The sequence below is a fragment of the Aotus nancymaae genome, unplaced genomic scaffold (genome assembly GCF_030222135.1).
Source record: "Aotus nancymaae isolate 86718 unplaced genomic scaffold, 86718_ANA_hifiasm-v0.15.2.pri h1tg000016l, whole genome shotgun sequence".
Lineage (NCBI taxonomy): Eukaryota > Metazoa > Chordata > Mammalia > Primates > Aotidae > Aotus > Aotus nancymaae.
The window spans coordinates 34,547,601-34,566,174 of record NW_026988428.1 but is presented as its reverse complement, the minus strand read 5'-3'; the positions used below and the strand labels follow the sequence as shown (position 1 = coordinate 34,566,174).

The following is an 18,574-nucleotide window of genomic DNA, read 5'->3' as shown; positions in this document are numbered from 1 at the left end:
ATACGGATTTTTTTTTTTTTTTTTTTGAGACGGAGTTTTGCTCGTTACCCAGGCTGGAGTGCAATGGTGCGATCTCGGCTCACCGCAACCTCCGCCTCCTGGGTTCAGGCAATTCTCCTGCCTCAGCCTCCTGAGTAGCTGCGATTACAGGCACGCGCCACCATGCCCAGCTAATTTTTTGTATTAGTAGAGACAGGGTTTCACCATGTTGACCAGGATGGTCTTGATCTCTTGACCTCGTGATCCACCTGCCTCGGCCTCCCAAAGTGCTGGGATTACAGGCTTGAGCCACCGCGCCCGGCCAATACGGATTTTTTTTTTAGATGGAGTTTCGCTCTTGTTGCCTAGGCTGGAGTGCAATGGCGCGATCTAGGCTCACTGCAACCTCAGCCTCCCGAGTAGCTGGGATTATACGTATGCGCCACCATGCCCAGCTAAATTTTTTTTTTTTTTTTTTGAGATGGAGTTTCGCTCATTGCCCAAGCTGGAGTGTAATGGTGCGATCTTGGCTAACCGCAACCTCCGCCTTCCAGGTTCAAGCGATTCTCCCGCCTCAGCCTCCCAAGTAGCTGGGATTACAGGCACATGCCACCACACCTGGCTAATTTTTGTATTTTTAGTAGAGACGGGGTTTCACCATGTTGGTCTGGCTGATCTTGAACTCCTGACCTCATGATCTGCCCACCTCAGCCTCCCAAAGTGCTGGGATTACAGGCATAAGCCACCGTGCCCTGCCTAATTTGGTACTGTTAGTAGAGACAGGGTTTTTCCATGTTGTTCAGGCTGGTCTTGAACTCCTGACCTTAGGTGATCCACCCGTCTTGGCCTCCCAACGTGTGAGCCTGCCCAGCCAATACTGAATTTTATGGTATCTGAATCTCAGAATTCATACATATTTTAACTAAAACTCTATCTTTCAGCTTCTATGCTAGGTTCAGACACTTCATAATACAAATAACTCATCCCGGAGGAGCCAATGCTTTTATTTAAATAGAGCAGTGACTCTTGATTCTCCCTCTGCCTACTGGTCTTTGGTACAACCACTTGGCCTCTGCATCTAAAGTTTCTGGGGCAGTGGTCATCTCCGTTTTTTTGCAGACATGGCTTTTTTTCCAGCATTCATCTTACCTTCACTCCTGTAAGCATGCCAGTTGTGGAGACACTAAAATCAAGATATGCTAACATCTCAGGAGTGGGTGGTTTATACAGCTGAGGTAACCTTTTCCTGGGTAAATCATCTGCAATGAAAAGAAAAAACCTGATGTCAATCCAACCGCTGGAACATGAGCTCTTCAACTGGTTTTCTGTGGCTTTGCTATGGCCAAATTTAGCTTCGGGGATTTGCTAAAGCTTAGGCTTCTCATATTTAACCAAGTAGCTCACATATGTCATTCTTAGAGGTGGGCTGGGGCTGAGGACACCACTAGACAACACAGGCAAGCAAATCTACATCAGGTAAATGTATCTGCTAGCAGCTTAGTAAGGGGAAGTAGAACACAGTAGGAAGCAGACTGCTGTTCAAATGCCAGCTCTACCATCAGCTACATGACCTTGGAGTTATTTTTCCTCTTTGTGTCTGTTTTCTTTTTCTCTAAAATGAATCTCTAAAATAATACCTACCCTCATAGAACTATTGGGAAGTTAATTCACATAAAGCACTTTTAAAGCAACTGACTGAAGAAATGATCAAAAAGCATTAGCTGTTATACTGGTTTCAAGTTAAAGTTCATCATTTACAGTTTAGTATGCATTATATAACTCATGTATGGATTTAAAAGTTGGAATTTTCTCTAAGTTAACTTAGAAGATATTTTTTTAAGACAGGATCTTGCTCTGTTGCCCAGGCTGGAGTGCAGTGGCTCGATCTCAGCTCACTGCAACCTCCACCTCCTAGGCTCATATGATTCTCCCACCTCAGCTTCCTGAGTAGCTGGGACTATAGGTACATGCCACTATTACCAGCTAATTAAAAAAAAATTTTTTTTTGTAGAGGTGAGGTCTCATTATATTGCCTAGGCTAGCCTCCACTCAAGTGATCCTCCTGCCTCAGTCTCCCAAAGTGCTGGGATCACAAGCATATGCTGCTGCGACTGGCTAACCCTGCAGAATTTTAAGAATAGTAATCTATCTGGGTGCAGTGACTCAGGTGTGTAGTCCCAGCTACTTGGAAGGCTGGGACAAGAGGATTGTGTGAACCCAGGAATTTAAGGCCAGCCTGGGCAACATATCAAGATCATGTCTCTTAACAAAAAAAGAGCACGCGAGGTGGCTCATGCCTGTAATCCCAGCACTTTGGGAGGCAGAGGTGGGTAGATCACAAGGTCAAGAAATAGAGACCATCTGGGCCAACATGGTAAAATGCTGTTTCTACTAAAATACAAAACTTAGCTGGGCATGGTGGCATGCAACTGTAGTCCCATCTACTCGGGAGGCTGAGGCAGGAGAATCACTTGAACCTGGGGGCAGAGGATGCAGTAAGCCAAGATTGTGCTACTGCACTCCAGCCTGGTGACAGAGGGAAACTCCGTCTCAAAAAAAAAAAAAAGAATGGTGGCCAGGCATGGTGGCTCATGCTTGTAATACTAGCACTTTGGGAGGCTGAGGCAGGTGGATCACTTAAGGACAGGGGTTTGAGACCAGCCTGGCCAACACGGCAAAAACCCTGTCTCTACTAAAAATATAAAAATTAGCTGGGTGTGATAGTGCATGCCTGTAGTCCCAGCTACTTGGGAGGCTGAGGCAGGAGAATCGCTTGAACCCGGGAGGCAGAGGTTACGGTGAGCTGAGATTGCGCCGTTGCACTCCAGCCTGGGCAACAAGAGCAAAACTCCATTTCAATTAAAAAAAAAAAATTAAAGCAGAGAATTCCCAGTTCTTGGTTACCATCCTTCTTTTTTATTTTTTCTTTTTGACATGGAGTTTTGGCTAATTTTGTATTTTTAGTAGAGATGGGATTTCTCCATGTTGATCAGGCTGGTCTGAAACTCCTTACCTCAGGTGATCCGCCTGCCTTGGCCTCCCAAAGTGCTGGGATTACAAGCGTGAGCCACTGTGCCTGGCTGCTTTCACTCATTTATGATACTTCCTCTGTTTCTCCCCATGTGCTTTATAAGTATGCCAAACCAGGGATGCTAAGGATGTCCTCCGGCCCCAGCCATACCTCTTCAATGGCTCCTCTGGCTTTCTGGATCAAGAAGCACTTCTAACTCTGAGTTTTCAATCACCATATCATAGGGTACCCATTTCTGGTCAAAGGAAAGACTATCACCTTTGACCTCCCTTTGTGCAGGGAAGCGTCACTCATATGACCACTCAAGTGCCTAGAGAAACCTTGCTGTTACAATTGAGCCCATTAACCACAGTAGATCTACTGGCATCATTAACACCAAATCCATTTGTGATAAACATACTATATATATAATTGCGCTTCTATCCTTCAGTAACAAATATTAAAAAAAAAACAACCCAGTTCAGCATCTGGCACACAATAACCACAAATACATGTCATTCCTGCATTTGAATCCAGAGTGGAGAAAAAAAAAAGGGTAGGGAGGACATTAATGCTTAAGAGGCTGGGAATGGAGTCAAACTAGCTGGATTTGAATTTCAGTTCTGCTGCTTGTTTAACTTCCCTCAGTTTTCTAATCTGCAAAATGAGGATAAAAATAGCAACTTACAGGGTTATAGGGATAAAATTATATAACACATTAAATGACTGACATATCATAAGGGCTCAATGAAGGTTAGATGTTGCCATTATAATTACACACTAGGAGCTTTGTATTACATCATTTAATCTTTACAACTCCCACTTTATAGACAGGTTAGTAAGGATACTCATAGAGTAGTAGATATAGCAGGACTTAAACACCACCTGCCTGACTCCAAAACCCACACTCTTCCTATACCACAGATTTTCCAACTATTCCCTTATCTTACTCCCTTCTTTTTTTTGAGACGGAGTCTCTCTCATCTCCCAGGCTGGAGTGCAATGGCACAATCTTGGCTCACTGCAACCTCTGCCTGCCGGGTTAAAGTGATTCTCCTTCTTCAGCCTCCCAAGCGGCTGGGATTACAAGTATGCGCCACCACACCTGGCTAGTTTTGTATTTTTAGTATATTTGGGGTTTCTCCATGTTGGTCAGGCTGGTCTCAAACTCATGACCTCAGGTGATCCACCAGCCTCAGCCTCCCAAAGTGCTGGGATTACAGGCTTGAGCCACTGCACCCAGCCTTACTCCTTCTTTAATATAAATACTATCTAAAAATTCATGCACTTTATGGCTTTCAAAGTATAGTATTTTCATATATACTGCACTTTATCTTCTCAATAACTATATGAGCTAGGCAGGGGTAGGCAGTAGCTTACAAAAGGGTAATTTCAGTCAACACTACACAGGCAGTAGGTAATGAAGCTTGAGCCAGAACCCGAATCTTCTGACTCCCAGTCCAGTATTGTTTCAATATCACATCTCCAACGAAAAGATCGGATTGTCTCAATATTTTACTTGGCCCTACATGTACATAGTCACATGTAGCATAAAAACCTAACCACCTTTCAATGATGCCAAGAGTAACAGGAAAACACTTTTGTTTGGAGAGCTCTTAGCAGACTGTGATCTGGCTCTTTGCATCTGGCTGTCAGCGTCTAGTCCTGCACAAGCTTACTGATGCTAGGTTTTGCGTCTGTCTTAGTAAGCAGAAGACATAAAGGCAGGGTAAACACGTCTGGCATGAAAATGGAGGACATCTCAGGTATTGTGAGTTCTCACTCCCTCCACCCTTTCACCTGTGTCAATGATAGTTGGCCAGGTTTTCACATCCACAGCTGCTGCTGCCTCTCGTGACCTCAGTAGTCTCATTAGGGTCTGACTGGTGAGAATACAGGCTGCTTTGCTGACCTGGGAAACAAATGGACAGAAGTAAGCACCAGGAGGCTCAGCCCCAACATGGTGTCACACGCCCTGGCTGCTGCTAAAAGCCACTCATATACCACACTGGACAGGGCAGTTTCAAAGAACACATGTGGGACAGACGAGGTCAATGTTTCTCCCTTGCATGTTTCCTTCTGGAAATGTTTCACTTAATTCTCTCAGAATGATGGACCTGTTCACAATACACTGTGTTGTTTATAATAGTGATTCTCAAAATATTTCATAGTTATAATAACCTCAGTATGGAGCCCACAATCCCATGATTTCATGAAGACCACAATTAAATAAAAACATGGATTTTGTAGTGCTCAGGATATGAGAAGAATCAGATAACCATGCTTGAAAAGAGACTGCTTCAGTCTCTAGTGAATGGTGAGACTTACTACACCTAGACCATACACTGAACCTGAGGAACCCTGATGCTGATACAAGCTCTCACAGAAACTAAGTTCTCTTGCACAGCTATACACAGGAATGCAAAGTGACCTACTTTGCCCACAAACTGCATTAACAGCAACTCCCCTCCCTGCTTTTCTGGCCCACTTTGTAGAATATAACAAGGGCATTTTGCTGAATTACACTTTGTAATAAAATCATCTATGGTGATCATGGCTTTTATACTGTGGGCTCCAGTTTTGCTGACAGAGCAGCAGTTCTCAGAGAAGCAAATGCTACATGAACTGGAATTTTGTAATCTATCAGCACTGGCCAAGGCTTCCCCTTGCTATAAACACTAGGATCTGATGCAATACACACTTAGCTTATTTTCTTCAATTCTCATATCCTATAAAAACTTCTATCATCTCCAGAGCAAGGTCTGAACACCTTTTAATGCTACACCAAGTAAATTATCAAAAGTAACTAAAATACAAGTGACCTGACACCGGGGATAATTCAGTTTGGCATTTAAAATTGCTTGATTATTTTGCAGGAAATACCAGACAGCATGTTTTAGACAGAAGGGGAGAGAGAAACACTTTTTTTTTTTTTGGCAGAGTCTGCTCAGGCTGAAGTGCAGTGGCGTGATCTCGGCTCCCTTCTAACCTCCATCTCTCAGACTCAAGTGATCCTCCTGCCTCAGCCTCCTGATTAGCTGAGACTACAGGCAAGTGACACAATGCCTGCTACTTTTGTATTTTTGTTGGAGGAATACTAATGGCTGCTTCACCTCCTTAATGTTCCTGATAACTGCCCACAATTCTGTATCTCACCAATACCCACTTTCCCCCAGTTCCTTCACTGCATAATGATGGTTGCTTTGGCCGGATTAACAAAAAGGAGGTAGTTTCCGGGAGATAAATTTCAATTTCTGACTTAACAAAACTGGAAAATTAGTAAGGATCCTTAGTTGCCTGAATCTGGATTTTAGGAGATGAGGAAAAGGCAAGATACAGCTGGTACTTACATCAACAATCATTCGGACAGTGGGCAGCGTGGCCGTGAGGTTCTGAGCATGTGGAGGTCTGACAGTCACAGGTATACAGCCCGCATACAAGCAGCCATAGAAGGCAGCAATTAACTCAATGCCTGCAAGACAAAAAACCCTATCAGGAGAGTCACTGAACTGCCTGAGAGCACCGAAGACCTAAAAGGCAAATCATCCAGAACTATTAAATCATGTGCCAGATGGGTTCTGTAGACCATAATTTAACAGAGACTCTAGAAGAAGATATTGAAAGTGAAAGAAGGAAGCATATAAAACTTTAGAAAATATACAGAAAACAATAAACAAAAAAGGAAATCAAATATTCTTGGAAATATTTCTGAAGAAGGTATATTGATATTATTACTTGATGATACTCAGGAGACAATAACTGCAGAAACCAGGAATGGCTAACTAGGAAAAAACAAGATTGGAGAACAGAGAGGTGAGGAAGCCCTGAGCTTTTTGAAAATATTTAGAAGCCTGCTCTATAAAGAGCAATCAGACTTCTCAGATGTTGTTGAAAGGGTGTGAGTTTTAGGGAGCAAAGTGTGACTCAGTCTGAGGAAGACTCTAGACCAAGGCCTCCTGAGGAAGAGCTCAGGTCCTTCCCCGTGGCCTCTCACTGACAGGTGCATGCCATCTCCTGGGCATGCGATGGGAGGGACTGCTCTATCATGTGATCTTCTATGATATCTCAATATCCAGGTAAATAAGGCAGCATATAAGAGTCACAGAATGAGCCCAGTATGATGGCGCACACCTGTAAACCCAGCACTTTGGGAGGCGAGTGGATCACCTGAGGTCAGAGTTTGAGACAAACCTGGCCAACATGGTGAAACCCTGTCTCTATTAAAAATACAAAAATTAGCTAGGCGTGGTGGCGTATGCCTGTAATTCCAGTTACTCGGGAGACTGAGGTAGGAGAATCACTGGAACTGGGTAGGCAGAGGTTGCACTGAGCTGGGATTGCGGCACTGCACTTGAGCCTGGGCGACAGAGTGAGACTCCATCTCAGAAAAAAAAAAAAGAATGACAGAATGAAATGAAGTGTCGGGGGATAACAGGATGGCCAAAGAAAGCTAGATGTATGAGTGGATTAGGTGACAGAAATAACAAAGGATGGGAAAACTTAAATATTTCATCCAGAATTTTGAATCTTTACACCAAATTGTCACCAAATAATTCTAAACCCCTCTTACTATGAAGACAAGGTTGTTGAATTAAATCAGAACATGAAAATAGCAGTAATAGAAGAAGACCAAACATCAATCATAATATGAAAAATGTTAAGTCAACAGAATTCATACACAACATTTCTTTGGAGACTGGGTGAAATTGTCCCATTCCTAAACATTCACAGAAAGAAAGCATCTGTTTTCAGGGTTTCCAAAAGCCAAGCAGCGGAAGTCTTCATTCATTCATTATTTACTGAGTGCCTTTTATGTGCCAGGCACTAACAGAAATATAAGAGCAGACATGGTCCCAGGAGAGCCACTGTACTGCACAAGTTGGGTGGGGAGGCTTAGTTCTCACCTCAGCCTGTGTGCATGGTCTTCTAAGTGTTGGGAAGTACACAGCATGCAAGTCATAGATAGTGGCCCTGAGTCCCTATCCTCTTATAATTTGTAGTCAGTCTAGTACTGGAGCTTAAAGTCTAGTCTACCAATCTAATGCTTACCAGGTGGATAGAGCAACACCACATTATCGCCTGCATTTAGATGTCCCTTATCACCAAGAACGGATGCAATCCTCTCTGCTCGCTTATGAAGTTGAAGGCAGCTGGCTGTGCATACAGTAGTTCCCTTTAAACAAAAGAAAGGATAAATGGGTCAAAACTCAGAAAATAAACAGTAATAAGCACAGCCAATTCAACATTATACCTGAAAGGCTTGTGCCTTTGTAGATGATCCTTAGCAAGTTATCAATTCCAGTGAAAATTTCCCTGGCATCAAAGACATGTGTGGGGCTGGACAGGGTGGCTCACACCTATAACCTTGGAAGGATCAGGTGGAAACACTGTTTGAGCCCAGGAGTTTAAGACAAGCCTGAGCAACATAGCAGGATCTCCTCTCTACTAAAATTACAAAAAAATCAGTCATGTGTGGTGGTGGCATGTGCCTGTAGTCCCTGCAACTCAAGAGGCAGAAGTGGGAGAATCACTTGAGCCAATGCACTCCAGCCTGAGTGACAGAGTGAGACCCTGTCTCAAAACAAATAATAATAAAAAATAAAAAAAGACATGTAATAGATCCTTTTTCTTTTCTTTTTCTTTTTTTTTATTCTGACATGGTCTTGCTGTTGCCTAAGCTGCAGTGCAATGATGCAATCACAGCTCACTGCAGCTTGCAGCCTCAAACTCCTGGGTTCAAGCCATCCTCCTGTCTCATCCTTCCAAGAAGCTAGGACTACAGGCATGAGTCACAGTGCCTGGCTGACATTTTAAAATGAGATATGAGAACCTTAATGAATCTGTGGGCATGAAGAAAAGCCCACTTCACGTAGAGGTGAGGCAAGGAAGTCTCCCAATTTTCTGTCATAAAAGTAACGGTTCTTAATATTTTTAATTTATTTTCAATAAGATGCACAGCATATTCCTCTCATTGAGTTCTATTATTGCATTAAAAAGAATCAGATTCCAGGAGGATGGGAGAGATGGGTATACTATGGATAGGTCCCCTAAGAGATCCAATAGGCGCTTCCAGTCTTCCCCCTGCTGGTGAGAAATAGTACTATCCATAAGGTCACAGACTTCGAGCCTATGACTCAGTCATTAACACAAACAAAATTCAGCTGACTCCCATAGAATGCATAACTTGCATAACTTTAAAATACCATATATATATATATATATATATATATATATATTTTTTTTTTTTTTTCTTTTTCTTGAGCAGGGCCTTGCTCTGTTGCCCACGCTGGAGTGCAATGGCATGATCTTGGCTCACTGCAACCTCTGCCTCCAGGGTTCAAGTTATTATTGTGCCTCAGCCTCCCAAATAGCTGGGATTACAGGTGCCCACCACCACGCCTGGCTGATTTTTTTTTTTTTTGAGACAGAGTCTCACTCTGTTGCCCAGGCTGGAGTGCAATGGTGCAATTTTGGCTCACTACAACCTCTGCCTCCAGGGTTGAAGTGATTCTCCTGCCTCAGCTTCCTGAGTAGCTGAAATTACAGGTGCCTGCCACCACGTCTGGCTGATTTTTGTATTTTTAGCAGAAACAGGGCTTCGCCATGTTGACCAGGCTGGTCTTGAACTTTTAACCTCAAGTGATCCACCGCCATTACAGGTGTGAGCCACCATGCCCAGTCCTAAAATACAATATTATAATGAACCATCCATGGGAAACCAGTAGTTAAATGTACTCTTTTTATCCGTTAGCAATAAATCATTTAATTATGAATTAAGTACCAGAAATAACTTAGGTTTTTAAAATGCTGGTCTAAGGTCATTTTCTTCCTAGCAGAAATCCAAGAATTAAAAGTCCAATTGGGTAAAAAAAACTGTATGACATAATGCATTCTGAACATCTGTGTATCTATGTAATTGCATTGTTGGCTCCATTTTTCCTATCAGAATTGAATAAAGATGTGACTGTACCATAAGAAAAGAAAGTATTATATAGCACTCCAGGGGGTCTCATTCCAACCTTAAAGTGATTGCACAGTTTATCCTCATATGTCAAAGCAAGGGGAAAGCTATAACTCCTTCCTCAGAGGTGGCAACAGAAATTTTCTGATGAAAGAGATCAAGAGCGCCTAAGATACTCCTATGGTAGTCAGCTGATTAGATATACCATTGCATTTTTAATACCTTGGCATTTAACAGCATGAAGAGTACATGGTCAGGAGTCGCCTGGGCTCGCCACTGTAAGATCTCTGCCAGAAACTGGTGCTGAATTCATAAAGCAGAAAAAGGACTCAGGGTCAGCAACTTATAACAAGTCATATAATGCATCCCCCCAGCTGCTACCTGCAATGAAAATTCTGTCTAGAATTCAGTGCAAATTCTGTCCTTCGCAACACTTCAGGAACACTTACCTTCCTCACCAAATCATTTTCTTCTATTTGTCCCAGATCCCTTCCAGCAGCTTGTGCTATGCGTTTTCCAGCAACCAGATTCCCAACCATCACGGAAGCAGGGCCTACACCTGTAAATAAATGCAAAACCCAACTCCCTGGAGATGGCAATTCCAACTAAGTATCCAGAGCATTTCCAGACTGACCAAAACTGGATCAAATGTTCATTCAACAATACTGACTGAGCACTCTTCTAGGCACTGGGAACCCAAAAGCAAATAGGGCAAGGAGCTTGCATTTTGGAGAAGGGTAACCAAAAAATACATACACAAATAATAAACACAAGTAGTGTGAAGTACTGGAAAAAAACAGGAACACAGGAGGGATAGGGACTGGGGTGGAGAGGAGCAGGCAGCTATTGTAGTTTGGGGTATACAAGAAGTTTTCACTCTGAGGAGGTGACAGCTGGTTGCACAGGTTCCTACCAATAATTTAATCTTCTCCAATCATAATAGAACCCTGAAAGAGGGTCAATAAAGAATATCTGGCCTGGAAAGAAATACGTCATCTACAAGGCCTGAGGGAGTTTATCCGAAATGTTAAATTTGTTCAATTAAAAGTGAATAATGGCCAGGCATGGTGGCTCATGCCTGTAATCACAGCACTTTGGGAGGCTGAGGTAGGCAGATCACTTGAGCCCAGGAGTTCAAGACCAGCCTGGGCAACATGACAAAACCCTGTCTCTACAAATACATACAAAAAATTAGCCTGGTGTGGTGGCACACACCTTTAGTCCAGGCTACTCAGGAGGCTGCGGTAGGAGGACCACTTGTGCCAGAGTTCAGAGTTCAAAGCTGCAGTGAGATGACATCGTGCCACTGCACTCCACCCTGGGCAACAGTGTTAAGATCCTATCTCCAAACAACAAACAAACAAACAAACAAAAAAAGCTCAGGGCAAAAATGTCAGCAAGGCCAAGCATGGTGCCTTGCTCCTATAATCCTACCAATTTGGGAGGCAGAGATGGGGAGATCATTTGAAGCCAGGAGTTTGAGACCAGCCTGGCCAGTATGGCAAAACCCCAACTCTACTCAAAATACAAAAATTAGCTCAGCATGGTAGCTCAAGCCTGTAATCCCAGGTACTCGGTGGCTGGATCCTGGGTGGCAGAGGTTGCAGTGAGCCATATCATGCCACAGCACTACAGCTTGGGCAAGAGAGCAAGACTATCTCAAAAAAAAAAAAAAAAAGCAGCAATTGGTAAATCTAGAGTAGGCTACATGGGTGCTCCTCACTGTACTATTCTTCTAACTTTTCATAGGTTCAACACTTCAAAATAAACAGGGAGCCCACTCCCTCTCTAGAAAAACGTGCTAGGGCGCTGTGTCCCTCTCTTGATGGTCATCTGCCTTATGGACTAAGAAGATGGCAAAAAGATGATAAAACAAAGCTTACTGCCAGCTAGGTTTTAAATAATGCTGACGCTATACTGAATTAATATTAAAAATATTTTATTACATCAAAATCTGTAGATCCCGAATATACTGAAACAGATGAAACAAAATCACTTATATAATCAATTTTCAAAGGGTAAATATTTGGGGAAGCTGGGTAAACGATATAAGAAAAATATTTGTACCATGTGGCAACTATTTTGTGTGAAATTATTTCAAAATGGAAAGTTTAAAAAATTTAAAAATAGGCTGGGCGTGGTGGCTCACACCTGTAATCCCAGCACTTTGGGAGGCCAAGGTGGGCGGATCACGAGGTCAGGAGATCAAGACCGTCCTGGCCAACATGGTGAAACCCTGTCTCTACTAAAATACAAAAAATTAGCCAGGCGTGGTGGCACGTGCCTGTAGTCCCAGCTACTCAGGAGGCTGAGGCAGGGGAATCGCTTGAACCGGGCAGCAGAGGATGCCATGAGCCAAGATCATGCTACTGTACTACAGCCTGGGTGACAGAGCAAGATTCCATCTAAAAAAGAAAAATTTAAAAATAAAACAAAAAAACTCAAAAAAGGTAAAGTTTGAGTCTACAAAGTATCTACTGCAACTTCAAGTAAATATGCACTATTCCACCCTAAGAAACTTCATGATAAATTATAGCTATATCATGTTGGAGACAGCCTTTTATACAGGCAGGGACTCAGAGTGTGTTTGATTACGTAAACTGTGCAATCTGAGATTCACATTATAAAATAAAGACATGGTATTTTAAAAAGTGAATTTTGCAGTAGTTTAAAACAATAAAACTAATTCAGCAGCAGTTCCTTCAGGTTCTTCTGCATGCGTTTTGAGTCTATGGGTCACAGAGAATGAAAGATACCAAAAGCAGTAACTCCAGGAAGCTAATTGCAGACACTGCTGTACCAGTAAATATGCCTTCTGATTTTCCCACAGAATTCTGTAAACGTCTTATGGCAAAAACTGCTAGTTATTAATTCTAGTATCTATTCTATTCTTCCTTAATAACAGAAACCCCAGTTTTTAGCTGGACACATGCCTAGAATAAAGACTATATTCTTTACTGCGGGAGAATAACATATAAGAGGAAGTAATATATGCCATTTCTAGAAAATATGTTGAAGGAAAGAGTATTCTTTCTTTATGTTTTCCTCCGACCTGCTGGCTCGGATGTAGAGGCTGGGGAGCCTAATGAGCCCCAGGGCAGTTGCTAAGGATGGCTGTGGCAGATTATTTTATTTTCCCACATCCTTTCTTTCCTTCTTGTCCTAGTTATGGCTGGATGGGAGAAGTATACTTCAAGGTCTGCCTTGTTTTGGACAGTGAAATGTTAGGACATGTGACACAAATAAAAGCTTTAAATATGCTCATATGGTTTGGCTTGCTTTCTTGCTCTGCCATCTGCCTTGAAAAAAATATGGCCCAGGTAGCTGCTGGTCCCATGATGAGGAGACACATGGAACAGCTCTGAACCTAACATAAGCCTGGAGCCAAGTCCAGTCCAGAGGATCCCAGCCAAGCCAAACAGATCCACATTCCATGAGAAAAAAGCAAATGCTTGTTACTTCAAGGCACTGAGTTTTAGGGTTGTTTGTTCTGTAGCATATCCACAATAGTTGACTGACAAAACACCAGAGCAAAAAGATGGGAAGCTGAAGAACATGACTGAGGAGTGACTATCCTAGCCTTTGGATTACCTAGCTCTGAACTCCTTTTACCTGACAAAAAAATAAGCTTGCAGCTTTGCGCAGTGGCAGTATCGCAGCCAATGAGGTTTATCCGAGGCACAATTATTGCTAATTGAAAACTTTTCCGAATACCCTGCCATGATGACTTGAAATATAGTCGGCATTGGCAATTTTTGATAGTCTCTACGGAGACTGAATAAAAAAAAATAAGTTTGCTTCTTGCCTGAGCTGCTACTATGTTTTTTTGCAACTTGCAGCCAAGACTAGTCCTAACAAACACATTCTTTCTTTCCACAATAGCTCCAAAGGCATCTCAAGGATATCTTCGCCTCTGGCTGCCTTAACAAACCTTTTCCATCTTCCCTTTCCATTCATTTTTTTTTTGTTGAGACAGGATCTGATTCTGTCACCAGACTGGAGTGCGATAGCACAATCTTGGTTCACCGCAACCTCCCAGGCTCAAGCCATCCTCTGTCAGCTCTGGAGTAGCTGGGACTACAGGTGTGCACCACCAGGCCTGGCTTAATTTTTTGCATTTGTTTGTACAGACAGGATTTTACCATGTTACCCAGGCTGGTCTCAAATTCCTGGGCTCAAGCAATCCTCCCACCTTGGCCTCCCAAAGTGTTCATAAACTAATTCTAGAGAAAGAATCATACTGAGAGAACCCAGCTTCTTGAAGTTGGAATTTTAGTGCTAGGTCTTGGAAGCCAGCATGTTACCTGGTTGCTTTTGCCGGGGCTTTGGCAAATTTGTCACGCATGTATGTGGGCACATGAGGATATTGCAAGGATGCAGCGATCCCTCCAGAAAGAGTTGTTTTGTCTGAGATATATGGATTCCTCCTAGTGGAGTTTTTGGCAATGTATTGGCCGGCACCAGAGCAAGACAATAAACCCCCACTTGATGAATGCTATCGATTGCCTAGAAAAATACAAATGAAAACACTCAATGAGATTATTTCTATTACATTTGACATATTCGTGATATAATCCATTATTTTACTCTAGGATTTTTCTTTCTCTATGCATTCTAGATCTAGAATCTAGCATATCGTTAAGATCCTATATATCTAAAGATTTAAAGATAATCATTAAGATAATATACATCTTTCAGCTGTGGCAGAGATTAAAAGAAAAGAGGTAAGATACAACTTAAATGGACAAAGGTGGATACTGACTTGTAACTCTCAGTATGTTCTATTTTTAATTTTTATTCTTTTTAGAGATGGGGTCTCACTCTGCCACCTAGGTTGGAATGCAATAGCATAAGCCATGACAGCCTCAAACTCCTAAGTTCAAGTGATCCTCCTGCCTAAGCCTCCCAAGCAGCTGAGACTACAGGGATGCACCACTGCACGTGGCTAATTTGAAATGATTTTTTTCCTTTTTGAAATTTTTAAGTTTTTTTGTAGAGATGGGGGTCTCACTGTGCTGCCTAGGCTGGTCCTGAACTCCTGGCCTCAAGTGATGCTCCCGCCTTGGCCCTGCAAAGTGCTGAGATTACTGTCATGAGTCACCATGCCCAGCCAACATGTTCTCTCTTAAATGACAATGACAGAAACCTAGAAATTTTAGTTCTTTTAATCTTTTAGCTATCCATCCAACGAAGTCTAATTAACAGAGGTAAAGTATTTTGATTATGAACACAATAGCAGCTCTCTAAAGAAGCCCCCATTTAAGTGATTCACCATGTTACCATGCATCTCCTCTGAAAAACATCTGGGGTGAGGCCCACAGCACACTGAACACTGGAGGCCACAAGCTACCCTGAGCTTACCTGTGCTCCCAGTCATGTAACTGCATGGTTGCTGAAAGTCAGCTGTGTTCCTATACTGCTTATGACAGCTGTTCTTCTTGTTTTCACATAATACAATTAAATATTATGTTAACTGACCAAATGCAAATACAAAAACACAGAAGGAGTTATGCTTTGGAAAGACACACTAAAAGTGAGCTCCTAAAAATCTATGTCCATAGGTCAGACAAATTAATAATAAAAGTGAGGATTAACTATTCAAGTCATTTTTCAAATATCCACATTGTGGTGCTAACTTAAAATAAAACTAAGTCGGGTATGGTGGCTCACGCCTATAATCCCAGCACCTTGGGAGGCCGAGGTGAGAAGATAGTTTGAGTCCAGGAGTTTAAGAGAGGCTGGGCAACATGGCAAAACCCCATCTCTATATTTTTATTTTAAAAAAATTTAAAAAGAAAAGAAAACCAGAAACTGAAGACAATGCATTTTGATATCGTTTATGGAAGTAAGTTGACCTGGACCTCAAGTTGGTGTATTCATAATCACACTTCTCTGCATCAAAGGAATACACACTTAGATGTTTTGTATTAAAATTTAATACTAGAAGAATTTCTCATTTTAATGAAACTGACGAATTGTGGGTGTTTTTTTTCTTTTTGAGATGGAGTCTCACTTTTTCTCCCAGGCTGGAGTACAGTGGCACAATCTAGAGTCACTACAACCTCCACCTCCTGGGTTCAAGCAATTTTCTTGCCTCAGCTTCCTGAGTAGCTGGGATAACAGATGCATGCCACCACATCTGGCTAATTTTTGTATTTTTAGTAGAGACAGGGTTTTACCACATTGGCCAGGCTGGTCTTCAACTCCTGACCTCAAGTGATCCCCCCACCTCAGCCTCCTAAAGTGCTGGGATTACAGGTGTGAGCCACCATGCCTGGCCACAACTGACCAACTGTTAATACTAGTTAGGAGGTTTCTACTGTATTACCCATAGGTCTTACTGAACAAGGAATATAATCTTAGAAGTAGAATAAACTCACAGTTATAAAGGTCACAGATTAAAAAAGGACAAGGCTGAATGAATGAATGAATGAATGACAGGGTCCTGCTCTGTCACCCAGGCTGGAGTGCAATGGTATGACTATAGCTCACTGTAACCTCAATTACTGGGCTCAAGTGATCCTCCCACACCAGACTCTTAAGTAACTGGGACTACAGGCAGTGGCATCCAGTTAATTTATTTATTCATTTCTTTATTCTTTGTAGATACAGGGTCTTGCTCTGTTGCCCCAGGCTGGTCTTGAAGTTAACTGACCCTCAGCTTCAGCTTCCCAAAGTGTTGAGACTACAAGCATGAGCCACTGTGTATGGTTAAGGTCTTTTATTAAAACAATTTAAGGGGCCAGGCGCATGACTCATGCCTGTAATCCCAGCACTTTGGGAGGCTGAGGCAGGTGGATCTCCTGAGGTCAGGCGTTGAAGACCACTCTGACCAACATGGTGAAACCCCATCTCTATGAAAAATACAAAAATTAGCTGGGTGTGGTAGCGGTTGCCTGTAATCCCAGCTACTTGGGAGGCTGAGGCAGGAGAATTGCTGGAATCTGGAGGCGGAGGTTGCAGTGAGCCGAGATCACGCCACTGCACTCCAGCCTGGGTAACAAGAGCGAAACTCCGTTTCCAAAAAAAAAAAAAAAAAAAAAAAATGCATCTGTTAAGTCATCTACTAATTGCCTTTCCTTAAAAGGTGCTAAGTTAGGTATTTAGTTTATGTTATACACAGACCTGGAATTCAACCACTTCTGACCTTTAACCTATTGGAATACATGGTGTCCTTACTGTTCTACTACGGACTTGAATGCTCCAAGCTGGTAAGTTATGAACACTGGAAAAATAATAGCCTGTTATCTAACGCCCAAATCAGAACCCAAATGACTTTCACAACAATTTGGATTGTAAATTGGCACTGTATTTAATTCCTATAGTTGCTTTCCAGGGAAAAGTAACAGATGTCTTGGGAAATGTCAGCTATACTCACTTTTCTATAATAAAAGAAAATGTGTAATTTATCAAAGGTTCTACCATTATATACCCCAAAGTTCATTCTGAATAAATTAAGGTTTCTGTTTGAAAATATGATTGGTATGAAAAATATTCTCTTTGCACGTCTGCCCCTTAGCCATCTTTCAGAAATCTGCCCCATTATACCTTCTTCATAGTCTTTCCTGACTAGTCTATCTTCAGTATATTTTCTTTTCTGATTTTCTTTTTTTTTTTTTTTTGAGACAGAGTTTCGCTCTTGTTACCCAGGCTGGAGTGCAATGGCGCGATCTCGGCTCACCGCAACCTCCGCCTCCTGGGTTCAAGCAATTCTCCTGCCTCAGCCTCCCGAGTAGCTGGGACTACAGGCCTGCGCCACCATGCCCAGCTAATTTTTGTATTTTTTAGTAGAGACGGGGTTTCACCTTGTTGACCAGGATGGTCTCGATCTCTTGACCTTGTGATCTACCCGCCTTGGCCTCCCAAATTGCTGGGATTATAAGCGTGAGCCACCGTACCCGGCTCTTTTCTGATTTTCTACTACAAATAGCCTATGCTATACCAGCTGATAATTCAGAATTACGGACCCTGAGGATAGAAAGAAATTTTTTTTTTTTTAGATGGGGTTTCACCATATTGGTCAGGCTGGTCTTGAACTCCCGACCTCAGGTGATCCGCCTGCCTTGGCCTCCAAAGTGCTTGGATTACAGGCGTGAGCCACCATGCCCGGCTGAAAGAAATGCTAAAAGTCATCTGGTGGCCAGGCAAGGTGGCTAACACCTGTAATCCCAACACTCTGAGAGGCTGAGACAGGTGGATCACTTGAGGTCAGGAGTTCGAGACTAGCCTGGCCAACATGGTAAAACCCCATCTCTACTAAAAATACAAAAAATTAGCTGCGTATGGTGGTAGGTGCCTGTAATTCCAGCTACTTGGGAGGCTGAGACAGCAGAATAGCTTGAACCTAGGAGGTGGAGGTTGCAGTGAGCCAAGATTGCACCACTGTACTCCAGCCTGGGCAACAAGAGTGAAACTCCGTCTCAAAAAAAAAAAAAAGTCATCTAGCACTACCACTATCTCATGTTTGCATTGTTTCTACAACATTGCTATTAACTAGCAGCTAATAAATTCAAATTCCCCAAGTAGAGAAGTTACAGACCTTGGGAACACTTCCACTGATACCTAAGTATGGCAAGGACAGGCCGCACTTTCTTTGGACCATCCACTAGCCAACAAACATTTAC

General features: G+C 42.5%; 1 protein-coding gene and 1 non-coding gene across 6 annotated transcripts in view; one reads left to right on the top strand and one right to left on the bottom strand.

The window, feature by feature from the left end:
- Positions 1–18,574, bottom strand: part of DIP2B (disco interacting protein 2 homolog B) — a 269,995-nt gene that overhangs the window by 20,814 nt on the left and 230,607 nt on the right. For all 5 annotated transcript variants that reach the window (XM_064377072.1, XM_064377073.1, XM_064377074.1 and 2 more), the window contains 7 exons: positions 14,255–14,456; positions 10,400–10,509; positions 10,173–10,253; positions 8,039–8,162; positions 6,340–6,461; positions 4,790–4,901; positions 1,129–1,238 (listed from right to left, as the gene is read on the bottom strand). In XM_064377072.1, the coding sequence (XP_064233142.1) occupies positions 1,129–1,238; positions 4,790–4,901; positions 6,340–6,461; positions 8,039–8,162; positions 10,173–10,253; positions 10,400–10,509; positions 14,255–14,456 (861 nt within the window). The remainder of the gene's footprint in view (positions 1–1,128; positions 1,239–4,789; positions 4,902–6,339; positions 6,462–8,038; positions 8,163–10,172; positions 10,254–10,399; positions 10,510–14,254; positions 14,457–18,574) is intronic.
- On the top strand, positions 13,584–13,724 carry LOC135275574 (U4 spliceosomal RNA). The gene has a single exon (XR_010343187.1). It is a non-coding gene; the product is annotated as a U4 spliceosomal RNA (small nuclear RNA).